This window comes from Nerophis lumbriciformis, linkage group LG07, assembly GCF_033978685.3.
Source record: "Nerophis lumbriciformis linkage group LG07, RoL_Nlum_v2.1, whole genome shotgun sequence".
Classification (NCBI taxonomy): domain Eukaryota; kingdom Metazoa; phylum Chordata; class Actinopteri; order Syngnathiformes; family Syngnathidae; genus Nerophis; species Nerophis lumbriciformis.
Genome location: NC_084554.2, coordinates 54686007 through 54707751, shown reverse-complemented (window position 1 = coordinate 54707751; position 21745 = coordinate 54686007). Strand labels below are relative to the sequence as shown.

Below are 21745 nucleotides of genomic sequence, written 5' to 3'. Positions count from 1 at the left end.
TGTTACCCAAAGTATTTTAAGTGGGATTTTTCAGAAAAACAAATATATACAGTAACACAAAAACAACCTGTCTCTGTGATCACTATAGGTGTATAAATAATAATATAGTGTTAAATAAAATCAGTCCCTTGGGCACAAAACTGAAAATAATACAGCTCTCCAAAAAGTGCACTTCTGCTGCTATTGGAACATACTAACTACACACCACAGGCAGACAGCTAACAAACAATCCAAGACGTCTAATAAAGTTCCAAAGCAGATTCATCCATTTAGGCTCTTTATTGTTGTTGATCTTGCTTTGTCTTTTCCTATCTTTACTTTTGTCTTGCACTGGACTGTTATTTATTTATTTTTTTTAAACTGAAATACACACAATGACAATTGTATAAGCTATGTGATTCAATGAACATACTGAAATGTAATACACTATATGTAAATATTAGCTTCACACAAATATACAGTACTATTATCAAACGAATACTTCTGAGTGTTGAAACTATTTCGATTTTGCCATTTTAAGTCCTCAAAAACATCCATTGAAACAGTGCACAAAAATCGTTTTTTCAATAAACATCTTACTATCAAACTTAACCACTTTCCACCTTAATATTGACTTACATAAACAAGTTAAACAGTTTACTTACAGACTTTATCTTTTCCAAGGCTTGTAAGAGCTAACACAACTTGTCTACTTCTCGTCGCCAACCCGGAAGTGCCCAAACTATTGACGCGTAGTATTTTCATATCGCCACAAGGTGTCAGTAAGAGTCTACAATCAAATGGGCATAACATTGCCCAATTGGGATTCGAATACAGAACCTACTCTTTTTCTTTACTATAGTGGCCTCGATAACGGGAACCGGTTCTCAAAAAGGGATTCGAGTCCATGGAATCGGTTCTTTTCTTATCCAACAACCGAGAGAATCGGTTTCGAACATCATCCCTCGGTCCAACTTAGTCACATGACCATGGACCTTGTCTTTGGATGGATAGAGTCTGTTTACCAACAGGAAGTGGGCCGTGTAATGTTTACATGAGTGTAAGAACTGCTCACGACACAAATGGAAATGTTCCTCCTTTTGTCTTCCTATCTTCCAACATTGGAAGGAAACACATTCCTTCAACCTTTTTGTTGGTAAATGTCTTTCACGGCTTTGAGCTCCTCCATCAGAGTCTGGTTCTGATTCTCCAGCACCGCCACACGGTTCTCCAGACATTTAACGTACTCCTTCTTCTTCCGACGACACTGCCTGGCGGCTTCCCTGCAAGAGTCACACATTTATTTCACTTCATCTTCACAAATCAGTGGAAAAGTCGTCAAAACTTACAACTGAAACCTTTTATAATGTGCATTGTTGCCAATTCCCGATGAATACTGGTACTCAACGGTGTCAGTTTGTGTTCATGTGGGAATACATTTGAATTGTTTAAATATGTCTTATTTATCCAACATTTAGCACTGACTTAATAATAATACATGTTCTGTCCAGTTGTTGTGTCTTGTTTTCTCTCACTTCTGAGTCTCATTTGCAAGTATTATACAGGTAAAAGCCAGTAAATTAGAATATTTTGAAAAACTTGATTTATTTCAGTAATTGCATTCAAAAGGTGTAACTTGTACATTATATTTATTCATTGCACACAGACTGATGCATTCAAATGTTTATTTCATTTAATTTTGATGATTTAAAGTGGCAACAAATGAAAATCCCAAATTCCGTGTGTCACAAAATTAGAATATTACTTAAGGCTAATACAAAAAAGGGATTTTTAGAAATGTTGGCCAACTGAAAAGTATGAAAATGAAAAATATGAGCATGTACAATACTCAATACTTGGTTGGAGCTCCTTTTGCCTCAATTACTGCGTTAATGCGGCGTGGCATGGAGTCGATGAGTTTCTGGCACTGCTCAGGTGTTATGAGAGACCAGGTTGCTCTGATAGTGGCCTTCAACTCTTCTGCGTTTTTGGGTCTGGCATTCTGCATCTTCCTTTTCACAATACCCCACAGATTTTCTATGGGGCTAAGGTCAGGGGAGTTGGCGGGCCAATTTAGAACAGAAATACCATGGTCCGTAAACCAGGCACGGGTAGATTTTGCGCTGTGTGCAGGCGCCAAGTCCTGTTGGAACTTGAAATCTCCATCTCCATAGAGCAGGTCAGCAGCAGGAAGCATGAAGTGCTCTAAAACTTGCTGGTAGACGGCTGCGTTGACCCTGGATCTCAGGAAACAGAGTGGACCGACACCAGCAGATGACATGGCACCCCAAACCATCACTGATGGTGGAAACTTTACACTAGACTTCAGGCAACGTGGATCCTGTGCCTCTCCTGTCTTCCTCCAGACTCTGGGACCTCGATTTCCAAAGGAAATGCAAAATTTGCTTTCGTCAGAAAACATGACTTTGGACCACTCAGCAGCAGTCCAGCTCTTTTTTTCCTTAGCCCAGGTGAGACGCTTTTCGCGCTGTTTCTTGGTCAACAGTGGCTTGACACGAGGTATGCGGCAGTTGAAACCCATGTCTTTCAAGCGTCTCTTGGTGGTGGATCTTGAAGCACTGACTCCAGCAGCTGTCCACTCCTTCTGAATCTCCCCCACATTTCTGAATGGGGTTTTTTTCACAATCTTGACCAGGGCGCGGTGATCCCTATCGCTTGTACACTTTTTCTGACCACAGTTTTTACTTTTTCTGACCACAGTTTTTCCTTCCCTTTGCCTCTCCATTAATGTGTTTGGACACAGAGCTCTGAGAACAGCCAGCCTCTTCAGCAATAACCTTTTGTGTCTTTCCCTCCTTGTGCAATGTGTCGATGGTTGCCTTTTGGACAGCTGTCAAATCTGAAGTCTTCCCCATGTTTGTGTAGGCTTCAGAACTGGACTGAGAGACCATTTAAAGCCCTTTGCAGGTGTTTTGAGTTAATCAGCTGATTAGTTTGTGGCACCAGGTGTCTTCAAAATTTAACCCTTACACAATATTCTAATTTTGTGACACACGGAATTTTGGATTTTCATTTGTTGCCACTTCAAATCATCAAAATTAAATGAAATAAACATTTGAATGCATCAGTCTGTGTGCAATGAATAAATATAATGTACAAGTTACACCTTTTGAATGCAATTACTGAAATAAATCAAGTTTTTCCAAATATTCTAATTTACTGGCTTTTACCTGTATATTACAGTTCATTAGATGGCAGTATTGTGTTAAACCATCAAGGACGTTCTGACACTGTTTTCCTGGCGAAACATTCCAAAATAATAAAAGTCTAAATATAGATTTCAACTTACTCCAGCTGACGAACTAACAATAAAACATGCTTTTATTTGGTCAAAGTATAATGTTTTGTGTAGAGATGTCCGATATTATCGGCCGATAAATGCTTTAAAATGTAACATCGGACATTATCGGTATCGTTTTTTTTTTTAAATTATCGGTATCGTTTTTTTTTTAAAATTTTATTAAATCAACATAAAAAACACAAGATACACTTACAATTAGTGCACCAACCCCCAAAAAAACCCTCCCCCATTTACACTCATTCACACAAAAGGGTTGTTTCTTTCTGTTATTAATATTGTGGTTCCTACATTATATATCAATATATATCAATACAGTCTGCAAGGGATACAGTCCGTAAGCCATACTTGCCAACCTTGAGACCTCCGATTTCGGGAGGTGGGGGCGGGGGCGTGGTCGGGGGTGGGGCGGGGGGCGTGGTTGGGGGCGTGGTTAAGATATATATATATATATATATATATATATATATATATATAAGAAATACTTGACTTTCAGTGAATTCTAGCTATATATATATATATATATATATATATATATATATATATATATTAGAGATGCGCGGATAGACAATTATTTCATCCGCAACCGCATCAGAAAGTCGTCAACCATCCGCCATCCACCCGATGTAACATTTGATCAGAACCGCACCCGCCCGCACCTGCCCGTTGTTATATATCTAATATAGACGCTGCAAGGCATTAGTGAGGTTATAAAGCTTTTGCCTGTTAAAGAACGGAGACTGATCCAATGCAGCACAGACATTCGCGTGCCACGCTGTCACGACCCAGACGCACACCAGTGCGCAATCATATGGGAGCCGCGCTGAGCGTACCTCCAAGCGCGTCTCGCTGCCGGCGACGGCCGGGTATGGGCCCGACGCTCCAGCGCCATCCATTTTCAGGGCTAGTTGATTCGGCAGGTGGGTTGTTACACACTCCTTAGCGGGTTCCGACTTTCATGGCCACCGTCCTGCTGTCTATATCAACCAGGGTGAGCCCCACCACTTTCGTGAGCGCACTGCGCCCGGAGTGACCCCTGTTACGCGCCCCCGGCAACAGGGGTGGCGGGCAGGTAAGCTGCGCGGGCGGAGCGCGCGGAGTGACCCCTGTTACGAGCCCCCGGCCACGGGGGTGGCGGGCAGGTAAGCTGCTTACCTGCTGCGCGTGACGCCGGCCGCGGCGAAGGCGGACGAGGCGGGGTGTCGGTGCGGTGGGCGCGGTGGTGACCCTGGACGTGCGTCGGGCCCTTCTCGCGGATCGCCTCAGCTACGGCTCCCGGTGGGGCCCTCTCGGGGGAAGGGGCCTCGGTCCCGGACCCCGGCGAGGCGTCCCTTCTCCGCTCCGTAAAGGTGTCCATCTCTTTTTTTTTTTTTTCTTCTGTTGTGGCATATGCTGCAGGTGCCTGCTTGTTTTTCGTATGTGGGTAACAACATTTAACTATGTATATATATTTACCAATTGGTTTAACTGCCACCCGCCTGAATCTATTTAAAATCTAATTTTTTTTTATTTCAACCGCCCGACCCGACCCGCGGATAAAATCTAATTTTTTTTAAATTTCATCCGCCCGATCCGCGGATAATCCGCGGACTCCGCGGTTGTGCCCGCAAACCGCGCATCTCTAATATATATATATATATATATATATATATATATAAATAAAATAAATACTTGAATTTCAATGTTCATTTACAGACTACAACTCACAAACACTTTAGAGTTAGGCTCCACCATCAGAATGTGTACTTAAACTTATAAAGATCACATGGATATTATTCAGTGAGTTGATTCACCAAAACTAACCTGTTATACAGGAGGAAAAAAGCACACAGGACGTTTCAATTGTTCACAGACTGGTCGCGCTCGTCAGAATGACAAGACACTTCCGGTCTGCAGGTGATAGCATTCAATTGGGAAGAAACGCCCTACTGCCCCCTACTGACCAATGTGAATACTGATAAATGTGTAATGACAGCTCCAAAAAACGAATTCAAACCACAAAATGAAAATAAATAAATCAACACAAAAATGTGACACATTACGGGTGGGTCACATATGCATGTACAGTAGATGGCAGTATTGTCCTGTTCAAAAGTGTCACAACATTGCTGTTTACGGCAGACGAACTGCTTTACGGTAGACACTGTTGTTGTGTGTTGTCAACACGTCACTCAGGTCCGCCTGAATTTCGGGAGTTTTTCGGGAGAAAATTTGTCCCGGGGAGGTTTTCGGGAGAGGCGCTGAATTTCGGGAGTCTCCCGGAAAATCCGGGAGGGTTGGCAAGTATGCCGTAAGCACACATGATTGTGCGTGCTGCTGCTCCACTAATAGTACTAACCTTTAACACTTCATTTTACTCATTTTCATTCATTGCTAGTTTCTATGTAACTGTTTTTTATATTGTTTTACTTTCTTTTTTTATTCAAGAAAATGTTTTTAATTTATTTATCTTATTTTATTTTATTAATTAAAAAAAAAAAGGACCTTATCTTCACCATACCTGGTTGTCCAAATTAGGCATAATAATGTGTTAATTCCACGACTGTATATATCGGTATCGGTCGATATCGGTATCGGTAATTAAAGAGTTGGACAATATCGGATATCGGCAAAAAGCCATTATCGGACATCCCTAGTTTTGTGTTATTTGAAGCCTCCCTGCTATATTCATGCAGCGAACACGCTCAGAAAATACAGAACGACCCCCACAAAAAAATGATTAACCTCATTTTTGAGAAAATATGACTTTTTGTGTGAAGTACGTCAATGTTACACCAGATCTTTTGAGTTTCTTGGTGTTTTCCTGTGTTTAGTGTTTTACTTCCTGTCTTGTGCTTTTATTTTGGAGACACTTCCGTTTTCGTGTTTCCTTGCAGCGACTTGACTCCTGCCTTTCACCCGCCAGTATCTTATTGACAATTACGACTATTTAAGTTGAGTGGTGGACACTTTTAAGTTTTTGGCACTTTGTGAATGTTTATTTATGTGGACTAGAGATGCGCGGTTTGCGGACACAACCGCGGAGTCCGCGGATTATCCGCGGATCGGGCGGATGAAATTAAAAAAAATAAGATTTTATCCGCGCGCGGGTCGGGTCGGGCGGATTAATTAGATTTTTTTTTTTTTTTTTTTTTTTTTTTTTTTTTTGCGGGTGGCAGTTAAACCAATTGGTAAATATATATACATAGTTAAATGTTGTTACCCACATACGAAAAACGAGCAGGCACCTGCAGCATATGCCACAACAGAAGAAAAAAAAAGAAAAGAGATGGACACTTTTACGGAGCGGAGAAGGGACGCCTCGCCGTGGTCCGGGACCGAGGCCCCTTCCCCCGAGAGGGCCCCACCGGGAGCCGTAGCTGAGGCGATCCGCGAGAAGGGCCCAACGCACGTCCAGGGTCACTACCGCGCCCACCGCACCGACACCCCGCCTCGTCCGCCTTCGCCGCGGCCGGCGTCACGCGCAGCAGGTAAGCAGCTTACCTGCCCGCCACCCCCGTGGCCGGTGGCTCGTAACATGGGTCACTCCGCGCGCTCCGCCCGCGCAGCTTACCTGCCCGCCACCCCTGTTGCCGGGGGCGCGTAACAGGGGTCACTCCGCGCGCAGTGCGCTCACGAAAGGGGTGGGGCTCACCCTGGTTGATATAGAGAGCAGGACGGTGGCCATGGAAGTCGGAACCCGCTAAGGAGTGTGTAACAACCCACCTGCCGAATCAACTAGCCCTGAAAATGGATGGCGCTGGAGCGTCGGGCCCATACCCGGCCGTCGCCGGCAGCGAGACGCGCTTGGAGGTGCGCTCAGCGCGGCTCCCATATGATTGCGCACTGGTGTGCGTCTGGGTCGTGACAGCGTGGCACGCGAAAGTCTGTGCTGCATTGGATCAGTCTCCTTTCTTTAACAGGCAAAAGATTTATAACCTCACCATACCTGCCAACTTTTGAAATCAGAAAAACCTAGTAGCCAGGGTCCAAGGGCCGCAGGCCCCGGTAGGTCCAGGACAAAGTCCTGGTGGAGGGTTCAGGGCTTCGCCCCCCGACGCAAAATGATTATTAGCATTCAGACAGGTTAAAATGTTGCTAAAACCATCACTTTTCTATCAGTCACAGTGACTTTTCAAAACAAACATATTACAGCAAAAATCATATGGGTTGATTGACATGTTTATTCTGTAAGCTAACTTCAATAGTTTGAAATTATTTTGACAGTTAATGCCAGTTATCCTGTCAACCTTTCACAAGACTTCAATTTGTTCATTGAAAGTATAAACACTTTTTACAGTAAACAAATGGTAAAACAGTACTAAACAATTCCATAAAAAAAAAAGTTGGTGTCATTATTAACTTTCTGTCCAAGCTTGTATAATCTACTGCCTTGTTCAATTGTAAAAAATATTCTGTGCCTAAAATTCACATTTCTATCACAATTATCATACTGTAAACATGGTAAGCTAACTTCATTAAAATTAATAGTCCTGTCAATAGCATGGAATTACAATTCAAATGTAGTTTTTTTGTAAGCCTTTCAAAAGAATTCAAAATATGAAAAATGAATGAAAATTAATTTAAGCCATCAGACACTTGAAAAGTGGCACATCACATCTCTAATGTAATCATTTGAACTTTTCAACAGAAATAGCACTGCAAAAATATTAAGGACATACTTCTGTATTTTGGTAGTTATGCTGTCAACATTTAACAAGATTTCTTCAACTTGGACTTGAAAGCATAAATAGTATAAACACTTTTAACAGTATGTCGTGCTGTGAAATACAGCCGACAGGATTGCGCACCAAACACGAAGCAAGGCCAAAGTGCATGCATGGTGCAGGAGAACAAAGGACTTCTTTCATTTAAGGTTTGTGATAAAGCATCAAACTCATTCGTTAAAAGGACTCTATAGTAATATAAAGCGAATTTTTCTGGACATTATCATGCAAGAAAAGTTTATTTTTGGGATCGCGATCACCGCGTAATGATTTTTAAAGGTTGCATTACAAACATTTAACTGTCCCATGTGATCAGCCAGTGCGATTGGAAGTCCATGCTCAATTATTGCCTCCGTAAATAAAACTTTGGCATTTATCACATCCAAAGAATCTGTTTGGGCGACGAAAAACGTTGAAAGTTTTCCACTTGTATCGCTAGCAACGGCATTAGACTTGTGTTTTTTTGTCCCAACGTGGTCTTTTACGTCGCTAATTCCTCCGTGTCCGATCGAAAAATCTTGTCTGCACAAGGTGCAATTCGCGTAGTTTTCACCCTTTTTTTTTTTTTTATTAATATTAGATATATAACAACGGGCGGATGGCGGGCGGGTGCAGTTCTGATCAAACGTTACATCGGGTGGATGGCGGATGGTTGACGACTTTCTGACGCGGTTGCGGATGAAATAAATTGCCTATCCGCGCATCTCTAATGTGGACGCTTCTTCTGCCGCACTTCTCGGCACGTAAGTCTTCCGTTTTGTTGTTTTGTAGCCTGTCCGGTTTAGTTTCGTTTTGCTTAGCCTTCACCGTGATGCAGATTTTTACTGCTATATTTAGGGACCGAGTCCCTTTGAGACAGAGGACCCTATTGTATTTCTAGTGTTTTATTATTATACCGCCACCTCTTTGAGCTGTAATTTGACCCCCTTAACATGCTTCAAAACTCACCAAATTGGACACACACATCAGGACTGTCGAAAATTGCGATCTAATCAAAAACCCAAACCCCAAAACTCAAAATTGCGCTCTAGCTCCCCTAGGAAGAAAACACAGACAAAACTGCCTGTAACTCCCAGTAGGAATGTTGTAGAGACATGAAACAAAAACTATATGTAGGTCTCACTTAGACCTACATTGCATACACTGACATCCCCCAGCAAAAATCACCAGGAAGTTTGCAATTCCCCCTTCAAAACAAAAGTTGTGTAAAAACAGTCACCTTTTTTTCAAACATTATCTCCTCTGAGCGCGTTTGTCGTGTCGGCTTCAAATTAGCACAGGAGAGAGATTGAACCCTTCTGATTAGTTTTAATTACTGCTCCGGTTTGGATTTTATGAGCCCTCAAAGTCGGTTCCGTCCATCGCTGCTTGCAGCTTTAATTATTATTTAGTTTTGTCAGGCAAAGTGTATTAATTCCGTGTTTCTGAGAGTGAGATGAACCACGTTTCCCAAGTGTATGTATTATGCTTCTAATACAGTACATTAGATTAAAAAGGGTCTTATACTGCCTCTAAGATTAGTGGTTCCCCTTTTTTAAACCGGCATGACGTCACATCATGACATTGCTGAGCATTTTGGGCAGCGCACACACACAGAGTACTTACAAGCAGACACAGTGTGTAGACAGAAAAGGGAGAATGGACGCATTTTGGTGTAAAAAGTAAAGATAAAGGTGAAGTTATAACACTGAAACACCCTCAGGAAGAGCTGCTTTAACACATGGCTAGCGAGCTAGCGGCTAACATCCATCCACAGTGTTTTAGCTACTTCTAAATCACTAATCCTGGCCTCCATGGCGACAAAGTAAGTTTCTTACAATTATTACTATCACTGGAGGACAAGGAATAGCTAAACATGCTTCACTACACACCGTAGGAGGATACAATAGCTCACCGGCGTCACAATGTAAACAAACACCATGGGTGGATCTACACCTGACATCCACTGTAATGATACCAAATACAAGAGCATACCTAGTCGATACTATTATGATTACATCAATATTTGTTATCATCACAAAATATGTTTTCCTTTTTTTTAAATTCATATTATATTTATAAAGTCAGTAAATACATCCCTGGACACATGAGGACTTTGAATATGACCAATGTATGATCCTGTAACTACTTGGTATCAGATCCATACCTAAATGTGTGGTATCATCCAAAACTAATGTAAAGTATCAAAAAAGAGAAGAATAAGTGATTATTACATTTTAACAGAAGTGTAGATAGAACATGTTAAAACAGAAAATAAGCAGATATTAACAGTAAATAAAGTAAGTTTATTACAAGTATCATTATCACTGGAGGACGAGGAATAGCTAAACATGCTTCACTACACACCGTAGGAGGATACAATAGCTCACCGGCGTCACAATGTAAACAAACACCATGGGTGGATACTACACCTGACATCCATTGTAATGATACCAAGTATCTAGTCGATACTACTATGATTACATCGATATTTGTTATCATCACACAATATATTTTCTTTTTTTTTTTTAATTCATATTATATTTATAAACTCAGGAAGTACATCCCTGGACACATGAGGACTTTGAATATGACCAACGTATGATCCTGTAACTACTTGGTATCGGATCGATACCTAAATGTGTGGTATCATCCAAAACTAATGTCAAGTATCAAAGTAGAGAAGAATAAGTGATTATTACATTTTAACAGAAGTGTAGATAGAACATATTAAAACAGAAAACAGCGCGACACCTACCCTTTACATCAATATTTCTTAACCATATTATTATTGGTTTATTATTAGGTGTTATATTGTATTGTATGATCTTGTAACTACTTGGTATCGGATCGATACCTAAATGTGTGGTATCATCCAAAACTAGTGTAAAGTATCAAAGCAGAGAAGAATAAGTGATTATTACATTTGAACAGAAGTGTAGATAGAACATGTTAAAAGAGAAAATATTAACAGTAAATGAACAAGTGGATTAATAATTATTTTTTTACAGTTTGTCCCTCATAAAGTGTACAAAATAATAGGTGTATAAATGACACAATATGTTACTGCATACGTCAGCAGACTCTTTGTTTGTTTACTTACTACTAAAAGACAAGTTGTCTAGTATGTTCACTATTTTATTTAAGGACTAAATGACAATAATAAACATATGTTTCATGTTTTTGTTGAAATAAAGACAATAATGACATTTTTTGTGGTCCCCTTTTATTTATAAAAGTATTGATATACATGTGCTAACTTTCAACCATGCCGATGTGCCACTGTGGACCAAGAAGACGATAAGTACCTGTTCTTCATCAAGCGATGTTCCCTCTTCTGCGAGGCGTCCTCCGTAGGTGTGCGGGCGGGGTGTGCCAGGGTGAGGCAGAGGGCGGAGCTGCTGCTGGTGTGTAAGTCGTTGCCAAGGAGCTCGCCTCCACTGGAGCCTGCGGAAACAAACACTTTGACTTTTTTGGTACGCCAACAATCCACCGACTGTTGGTCCGAGGCTTCCTCCACCCTCCTGACGTAAATCTCAGATTGTCTACGGGTAAATCTGCATTCTTCTCCTCTTGACGGTCATGCTTAGAGTCCACGGACTTGCAGACATTCAAGAGAAGTGATTCCCAACCACTGTTAGTGTGTGAGAAGTAAAGGAGGACATGATCACATTTCACTTAATTGGTCTGAAAACTATTATTTATTTGTATTTACTATACACCATTAGGCATCGTAAAGTAAAGTATCCCCTCCTCAAGGACAGATTCCAGATGTCCAACCAAACAAGGCAAGATAAAGAGTCATGGGAGGGCGGAGGGGGGACTTGGCGGTGGGTCGCCAGACCAAGTGTCCCCGCAGCCAGCGAGGGAGAGTCAGGTGGCGGCGATGCGTTGAACGTCGACTGACTGCGTCGCCGACTTCAACGCATCGCCAACTGAACGCGTCGCCGACTGACTGGCAAGTCGGCGTTCAACGTTAGTTCCTGTTTTTGTGCACCCTTGTTTGTTTTAGGTACCATGGTGACTTATTATTTCCACCTGTCTCTGATTAGTGTTCGCCAGCTCACCTGCTTCCCGAGCACTAATCAGAGGCATTATTTAAGACAAACAAGGCTGCACAAAAACAGGAACTACTTGGAGTCTAAAACCAACAGAACATAACAAAACATGATCCGGACCACGGATCATGACAGTACCCCCTCCTCAAGGACAGATTCCAGATGTCCAACAAAACAAGGCAAGATCAAGAGTCATGGGAGGGTGGAGGGGGGACTTGGCGGTGGGTCGCCAGACCAAGTGTCCCCGCAGCCAGTGAGGGAGAGTCAGGTGGCAGCGATGCAAACAAGGGTGCGCAAAAACAGGAACTACTTGGAGTGTAAAACCAACAGAACAGAACAAAACATGATCCAGACCACGGATCATGACAGAATCCCCTCCTCAAGGACAGATTCTAGATGTCCAACAAAACAAGACAAGATCAAGAGTCATGGGAGGGCGGAGGGGGGACTTGGCGGTGGGTCGCCAGACCAAGTGTCCCCGCAGCCAGCGAGGGAGAGTCAGGTGGCGGCGATGCGTTGAACGTCGACTGACTGCGTCGCCGACTTCAACGACTTCAACGACTTCAACGCGTCGCCAACTGAACGCGTCGCCGACTGACTGGCAAGGCCGGCCTTGCCAGTCAGTCTGCGTTCAACGTTAGTTCCTGTTTTTGTACACCCTTGTTTGTTTTAGGTACAATGGTGACTTGTTATTTCCACCTGTCTCTGATTAGTGTTCGCCCGCTCACCTGCTTCCCGAGCACTAATCAGAGGCATTATTTAAGCCGGCCTTGCCAGTCGGTCGGCGTTCAACGCGTCGCCGCCACCTGACTCTCCCTCGCTGTTCTGCGGGGACACTTGGTCTGGCGACCCACCGCCAAGTCCGCCCTCCCATGACTCTTGATCTTGCCTTGTTTTGTTGGACATCTGGAATCCGTCCTTGAGGAGGGGATTCTGTCATGATCCGTGGTCCGGATCATGTTTTGTTATGTTCTGTTAGTTTTAGACTCCACTAGTTCCTGTTTTTGTGCACCCTTGTTTGTTTTAGTTACCTTGGCTACTTATTATTTCCACCTGTCTCTGATTAGTGTTCGCCCGCTCACCTGCTTCCTGAGCACTAATCAGAGGCATTATTTAAGACAAACAAGGGTGCACAAAAACAGGAACTACTTGGAGTCTAAAATCAACAGAACATAATAAAACATGATCCAGACCACGGATCATGACAGTGTCCCCTCCTCAAGGACAGATTCCAGATGTCCAACAAAACAAGGCAAGATCAAGAGTCATGGGAGGGTGGAGGGGGGACTTGGCGGTGGGTCGCCAGACCAAGTGTCCCCGCAGCCAGCGAGGGAGAGTCAGGTGGCAGCGATGCAAACAAGGGTGCGCAAAAACAGGAACTACTTGGAGTCTAAAACCAACAGAACAAAACATGATCCAGACCATGGATCATGACAGAATCCCCTCCTCAAGGACAGATTCTAGATGTCCAACAAAACAAGGCAAGATAAAGAGTCATGGGAGGGCGGAGGGGGGACTTGGCAGTGGGTCGCCAGACCAAGTGTCCCCGCAGCCAGCGAGGGAGAGTCAGGTGGCGGCGATGCGTTGAACGTCGACTGACTGCGTCGCCGACTTCAACGACTTCAACGCGTCGCCGACTGAACGCATCGCTGACTGACTGGCAAGGCCTTGCCAGTCAGTCTGCGTTCAACGTTAGTTCCTGTTTTTGTGCACCCTTGTTTGTTTTAGGTACCATGGTGACTTATTTATTTGCACCTGTCTCTGATTAGTGTTCGCCCGCTCACCTGCTTCCCGAGCACTAGTCAGAGGCATTATTTAAGCCGGCCTTGCCAGTCGGTCGGCGTTCAACGCGTCGCCGCCACCTGACTCTCCCTCGCTGGCTGCGGGGACACTTGGTCTGGCGACCCACCGCCAAGTCCGCCCTCCCATGACTCTTGATCTTGCCTTGTTTTGTTGGACATCTGGAATCCGTCCTTGAGGAGGGGATTCTGTCGTGATCCGTGGTCCGGATCATGTTTTGTTATGTTCTGTTAGTTTTAGACTCCACTAGTTCCTGTTTTTGTGCACCCTTGTTTGTTTTAGTTACCTTGGCTACTTATTATTTCCACCTGTCTCTGATTAGTGTTCGCCCGCTCACCTGCTTCCCGAGCACTAATCAGAGGCATTATTTAAGAGAAACAAGGGTGCACAAAAACAGGAACTACTTGGAGTCTAAAACCAACAGAACATAACAAAACATGATCCAGACCACGGATCATTACAGTAGGCCCTCCTCAAGGACAGATTCCTGATGTCCAACCAAACAAGGCAAGATCAAGAGTCATGGGAGGGCGGAGGGGGGACTTGGCGGTGGGTCGCCAGACCAAGTGTCCCCGCAGCCAGCGAGGGAGAGTCAGGTGGCGGCGATGCGTTGAACGTCGACTGACTGCGTCGCCGACTTCAACAACTTCAACGCGTCGCCAACTGAACGCGTTGCCGACTGACTGGCAAGGCCGTCGGCGTTCAACGTTAGTTCCTGTTTTTGTGCACCCTTGTTTGTTTTAGGTACCATGGTGACTTGTTATTTCCACCTGTCTCTGATTAGTGTTCGCCCGCTCACCTGCTTCCCGAGCACTAATCAGAGGCATTATTTAAGCCGGCCTTGCCAGTCGGTCGGCGTTCAACGCGTCGCCGCCACGTGACTCTCCCTCGCTGGCTGCGGGGACACGTGGTCTGGCGACCCACCGCCAAGTCCCCCCTCCGCCCTCCCATGACTCTTGATCTTGCCTTGTTTTGTTGGACATCTGGAATCTGTCCTTGAGGAGGGGATACTGTCATGATCCGTGGTCCGGATCATGTTTTGTTATGTTCTGTTAGTTTTAGACTCCATAGTTCCTGTTTTTGTGACTACTTATTATTTCCATCTGTCTCTGATTAGTGTTTGCCTGCTCACCTGCTTCCCGAGAACTAATCAGAGGCATTATTTAAGCCTGCCTTGCCAGTCAGTCGGCCTGGCGTCATTGTTTGCCTCATGCCTTGCCACGTAAGTCTGGTTAGTTTCGTGCCACGGTTCTCAGAGAATTACTTGTCCGTAGTTTATGCTACATGTTAGCTTCTGTTTCCTGTGCTTTAATTAGCACATTATTCCTGTTGCTTGTTTTCTGTTTTTTGGTACTTTGCGTTATTTTTTGATAATAAATCATGTTTTTGCTGCACGCCTTGTCCAGAGTAGTTTGTTTGCATCCCGGGGGAACAAACCTCGCAGTAAGCCTCAACCCCTAGTAAGAGGCAGTGCTAGTTTGAAGTTCCTTTGAGTAGCTCAGTCCATCCAGCTGGATTGGAATGCATATCTGGCAACCTCAGTCAGGGAGAGGGGGAGGGGACTACAGAATTTTGACCGGGATTGCAGTACCGTTTCCGGCCACATTATTACATATGGCTCCTTTAAGTACTCTCTCCCATTAGGTGGCAGAAGGTCAATAATTAACGTGTAAAATATTATATGAATATTAAACATTGGGAAACACTTGTACAGACTCATTTATTCTCCTTTTTAATTAAATATTTTCTACTTATATTTATTACTGAATGTGCAATAACCCACACATGTACTGTATTTATATTATTCACATGTGAATAATGCTGTATAATAGACTGTATTTATATTATTCACATGTGAATAATGCTGTATAATAGACGGTATTTATATTATTCACATGTGAATAATGCTGTATAATAGACTGTATTTATATTATTCACTTGTGAATAATGCTGTATAATAGACTGTATTTCTATTATTCACATGTGAATAATGCTGCATAATAGACTGCATTTATATTATTCACATGTGAATAATGCTGTATAATAGACTGTATTTATATTATTCACATGTGAATAATGCTGTATAATAGACTGTATTTATTTATTCACATGTGAATAATGCTGTATAATAGACCATATTTACGTTATTCACATGTGAATAATGCTGTATAAGACTGTATTTATATTATTCACATGTGAATAATGCTGTATAATAGACTGTATTTATATTATTCACATGTGAATAATGCTGTATAATAGACGGTATTTATATTATTCACATGTGAATAATGCTGTATAATAGACTGTATTTATATTATTCACATGTAAATAATACTGTATAATAGACTGTATTTATTTATTCACGTGTGAATAATGCTGTATAATAGACGGTATTTATATTATTCACATGTGAATAATGCTGTATAATAGACGGTATTTATATTATTCACATGTGAATAATGCTGTATAATAGACTGTATTTATATTATTCACATGTGAATAATGCTGTATAATAGACTATATTATTCACATGTGAATAATGCTGTATAATAGACTGTATTTGTATTATTCACATGTGAATAATGCTGTATAATAGACTATATTATTCACATGTGAATAATGCTGTATAATAGACTGTATTTATTATTCACATGTGAATAATGCTTTATAATAGACCGTAATTACGTTATTCACATGTGAATTATGCTGTATAAGACTGTATTTATATTATTCACATGTAAATAATGCTGTATATTAGACTGTATATATATTATTCACATGTGAATAATGCTGTATAATAGACTGTATTTATGTTATTCACATGTGAATAATGCTGTATAATAGACTATTTATATTATTCACATGTGAATAATGCTGTATAATAGACTATATTATTCACATGTGAATAATGCTGTATAATAGACTGTATTTATTATTCACATGTGAATAATGCTGTATAATAGACCGTATTTACGTTATTCACATGTGAATCATGCTGTATAAGACTGTATTTATATTATTCACATGTGAATAATGCTGTATAATAGACTGTATTTGTATTATTCACATGTGAATAATGCTGTATAATAGACTGTATTTATATTATTCACATGTGAATAATGCTGTATAATAGACTGTATTTATATTATTCACATGTGAATAATGCTGTATAATAGACTGTATTTATATTATTCACATGTGAATAATGCTGTATAATAGACTGTATTTATATTATTCACATGTAAAAAAAATACCTAAATGTTTATTGTTTATTGTGAGCAAACTGTGGTGCTGAATTTCCCTCAGGGATCAATAAAGTACTGTATATTCTATTCTATTATATTCTATTCTATCTATTCATAGGAAATACAACAATGTTATTCCTTTTTGGTTGCTTATTGCACTATTTTCTATATTTCTATTTCTTTTCTATTATTCTGTTTTCTATTGTATGACACATGCATGTATATTCCACCTTGGTGAAGGTTTTTGGATGTTTTTTAGAGGCAGAATCAAGTGAATGCAGAACTGTCTTCCCCTTCTCACACAGATCATTAATTCTGCAAGACTGAATAGAATCCCAGCAGGGCTGCCGAGTGACGTCAGCACTGTGGGGGGTCTTCTATCAGTGACGTCAGCTGCTGGGCGTGGGCACAGCATTCCACGGGAGGAGAATGTGGGTATGACTGTACTGTTCCTTGATTTACAACATGCATGAAGTTGCTACACTCTTAGAAATAAGGGTTCTAAAAGGGTTCTTCTACAAGGGCTGAGGTTCTAACTGGAACCATTTGCTTCTGAAAAACCCTTTCCCGAAGAAAGGGTTTTTCAAGGGTTCTTGGTAACGCTAATGGTTCCAGTAAGAACCATTTTGATCCAGAGAACCCTTTAAAACCCCCTTTTCTGAATAATTGGTTTTAAAAGGGTTCTCACTAACACTAAGGGTTCCAGTAAGAACTATTTTGATCCAGAGAACCGTTTTTGGAAGAACGAGTTCTTCAGGGATTGTTGAAAGCATGGGTAAGATCCTGTGTCACCAGGGACATACTCCCTGATAACATTTGCCAATAATGGTGCCTATCTTTAAATAAATGTTTTTCTCATTAAAATGTTTGTTCAATGTCAACATGATAAATGACCACAATATAATATGAACTAAACTGATCTGTAGAATACAATATGGTTCTTTATAGAACCCTCAGAAGACAAGACGGTTATCGGTGAAAACCTTTGAAAAGGGATGTTTTTAGAACCCCCTGTGTCAGGTCTAGATGAAACCCTTGAAACATGAAAGAGTTCTTTGTGGAACTCCCTGTGTGGGTTCTAGATGAAACCCTTGAAACATGAAAGGGTTCTTAGTAGAACTCCCTGCATGGGTTCTAGATGAAACCCTTGACAAACGAAAGGGTTCTTAGTGGAACTCCCTGTGTGGGTTCTAGATGAAACCCTTGAAATACGAAAGGGTTCTTAGTGGAACTCCCTGCGTGGGTTCTAGATGAAACCCTTGAAATACGAAAGGGTTCTTAGTGGAACTCCCTGCATAGGTTCTAGATGAAACCCTTGACAAACGAAAGGGTTCTTAGTGGAACTCCCTGTGTGGGTTCTAGATGAAAGTCTTGAAATACAAAAGGGTTCTTAGTGGAACTCCCTGCGTGGGTTCTAGATGAAAGTCTTGAAATACAAAAGGGTTCTTAGTGGAACTCCCTGTGTGGGCTCTAGATGAAACCCTTGAAATACGAAAGGGTTCTTAGTGGAACTCCCTGCATGGGTTCTAGATGAAACCCTTGACAAACGAAAGGGTTCTTAGTGGAACTCCCTGCATGGGTTCTAGATGAAACCCTTGACAAACGAAAGGGTTCTTAGTGGAACTCCCTGCATGGGTTCTAGATGAAACCCTTGACAAACGAAAGGGTTCTTAGTGGAACTCCCTGCGTGGGTTCTAGATGAAACCCTTGAAATACGAAAGGGTTCTTAGTGGAACTCCCTGTGTGGGTTCTAGATGAAACCCTTGAAATACGAAAGGGTTCTTAGTGGAACTCCCTGTGTGGGTTCTAGATGAAACCCTTGAAACATGAAAGGGTTCTTAGTGGAACTCCCTGCGTGGGTTCTTTGTAGAACCTCTCATGGGGGGTTCTGGGTGGAACCTTACACACACAGTTCTAGGTAGAACCCTCCAAAAGGGTTCCAGGTGGAACCTTTTTATAAAGGTGGAGCCAAAAAGGGTTCTCCTATGAGGACGAGCCGAAGAACCTTATATGGTTCTACTTAGCACTTTTATTTCTAAGAGTGTACACCACATTAACACAACATCTTCAAAAGGTAGTAGCAAGAAGCACCTTTTCTAATCCACTTGTCCACTTCCTGTCCTCAATCTATAACCAATGAAACACATAAATGATCAATAAAGTTCTCATGAATAAATAGTTGTTAATAATGAGATGATCTCATATTTAAAGAGGGTTCATCAAGATGTTCCTTCCTTCTACTTGAACCACATGAGTCTGAACAGTTTCTCAAAGTGGATCATAAAAGTTCTTTGTTTGACTCATTTAATTCCACATACTGACATAGTAAAGGTCTTCACCCAGCAGGCACGAGCATACTTGCCAACCCTCCCGGATTTTCCGGGAGACTCCCCGAAATTCAGCGCCTCTCCCGAAAACCTCCCGGGACAAATTTTCTCCTGAAAATCTCCCGAAATTCAGGCGGAGCTGGAGGCCACGCCCCCTCCAGCTCCATGCGGACCTGAGTGACGTGTTGACAGCCTGTTCACAACATTGCCGTAAACAGCAATGTTGTGACACTTTTAAACAGGACAATACTGCCATCTACTGTACATGCATATGTGACCCACCCATAATGTGTCACATTTTTGTGTTGATTTATTTGTTTTATTTTGTGGTTTGAATTCGTTTTTGGAGCTGTCATTACACATTTATCAGTATTCACATTGGTCAGTAGGGCGTTTCTTCCCAATTGAATGCTATCACCTGCAGACCGGAAGTGTCTTGTCATTCTGATGAGCGCGGCCAGTCTGTGAACAATTGAAACGTCCTGTGTGCTTTTTCCTCCTGTATAACAGGTTAGTTTTGGTGAATCAACTCACTGAATAATATCCATGTGATCTTTATAAGTTTAAGTACACATTCTGATGGTGGAGCCTAACTCTAAAGTGTTTGTGAGTTGTAGTTTGTATTTGTGAATGAATCCAGTGCACAGCTGCAGTAATCAATAAAAAAAAAGGCGATGTGAGTTCGCAATGTTTATATAGGAACTTCTGATCCTAATTCAGACTCCCAAATTAGAGCTCCCGTTTTCTTATTGATTTTATAATGTATATTTGTTTAATGTGTGTGTTCTGAAATAGTGACAGAGAATAGAACAAGGATGGACAATTCAACCCTTAACTCAACAATGAGTAGATGAGTGTTATGTGTGTGTATATGTGTAAATAAATGAACACTGAAATTCAAGTATTTATATATATATATATATATATATATATATATATATATATATATATATATATATATATATATATATATATATATATATGTATATATATATGTAATAAAATATATGTATATATATATATAGCTAGAATTCACTGAAAGTCAAGTATTTCTTATATATATATATATATATATATATATATATATATATATATATATATATATATATATATATATATATATATATCTTAACCACGCCTAACCCTAACCCATACTGTCATCTCTTCTTCTTCTTGCAAGCAATCCCTTTGTCATCCATGGTTGATTGTTCTTCTCTCTAAGTCCTTCCAATTTTTGTCATAGAGCATGAAAGTATCATCCATGGTTGTTCTTCTCTCTAAGTCCTTACAATGTTTGTCATAGAGCGTCATCATTTTAAACCGAACACATTGTCCCAACTTTGTTCTCTCTCGGAACATTCTTCAAAGTGTTCCCGCTTTTCTTCGGAATGTCTTTGAGTCATCCTCCCGTCGCCTCAGTCAGAGATTATGAGAACTATTATCAGCAGACCACACTGTGGTGTTGTTATCAACATGATGAGTAGATTTGTGATCGAGGAAGGTTTTCCCCCCGCAACCAAAGTCAAACTAATAACAACCAATAATGTTTTATCGTCTTCAAAGAGGGAGAAGTTTGCATTCTTATGGCTGGCGTCCAGAGAACAAAAAACATCCACAATGTTGACTTGGAATAAGACATCCCCCACTAGTTCCTTATCAGTGTTGCGAGAGGGAGATGGGGGTTTTCTTTGTGTGAAAAGGAGTTGGCTTTTCCGTGGGAATGCCAGATCAACTAGAGTAGCCGATATGAATGTATTGGTTAAACTGATCGGAGAAGTTTGCATTCTTATGGCTGGCGTCCAGAGAACAAAAAACATCCACAATGTTGACTTGGAATAAACCAAACAAGTCTTACTTCCATGAAGAATGAAAAGAGGAACGTACCTGTTTCTGACTCGTCCCCGGTCACTGCCATACTCGTCCTACGTCCAGAGACTCTTTACCCAGCCTCCACTCTGAGAATGCCAGCAGTGAGTGGAAGTGACAATTGGAAGCATTGACATCACTATGACATCACCAGTCTGTTCCCAAGTCAGTGAGTCAGGGAGGGTGTGTTTGTTTTGCATATCAATTCATTTATTATCACTGTTGTGGAGGATGCATATATGTTTAAGAGTTCTTTCTTTTTACATAGCCATGTTTAGAGTAGCTATTACGTTTCCTTTGTTTATTCTACTAGTTTCTCTTGTGTTCAGAGGGCTGTTTTGTGTCTTAACCTAGGAATGTGAAGACATCCCCCTTATCAGTGTTGCGAGAGGGAGATGGGGGTTTTCTTTGTGTGAAAAGGAGTTGGCTTTTCCGTTGGAATGCCAGATCAACTAGAGTAGCCGAT

General features: G+C 41.4%; 1 protein-coding gene across 1 annotated transcript; it reads right to left on the bottom strand.

The window, feature by feature from the left end:
• Nucleotides 1-21361, bottom strand: LOC133609176 (cyclic AMP-dependent transcription factor ATF-1-like). Its single transcript, XM_061964681.2, has 3 exons — nt 21298-21361; nt 11292-11430; nt 1-1262 (listed from the first exon to the last, which is right to left on the bottom strand). Exons 1-3 carry the CDS (start codon nt 21326-21328, stop codon nt 1121-1123), a joined length of 312 nt encoding a protein of 103 aa, XP_061820665.1. The 5' UTR covers nt 21329-21361; the 3' UTR covers nt 1-1120.
• Nucleotides 21362-21745: the final 384 nt, after the last annotated feature.

Excerpts from the sequence above, each read along its gene's own strand:
- LOC133609176 (XM_061964681.2), bottom strand. The coding sequence starts at position 21,328 with ATGGCAGTGACCGGGGACGAGTCAGAAACAG. Across the intron at positions 11,431-21,297 it reads CGGGGACGAGTCAGAAACAG|GCTCCAGTGGAGGCGAGCTC; the intron begins GTACGTTCCTCT and ends TTGTTTCCGCAG. Across the intron at positions 1,263-11,291 it reads CATCGCTTGATGAAGAACAG|GGAAGCCGCCAGGCAGTGTC; the intron begins GTACTTATCGTC and ends TGACTCTTGCAG.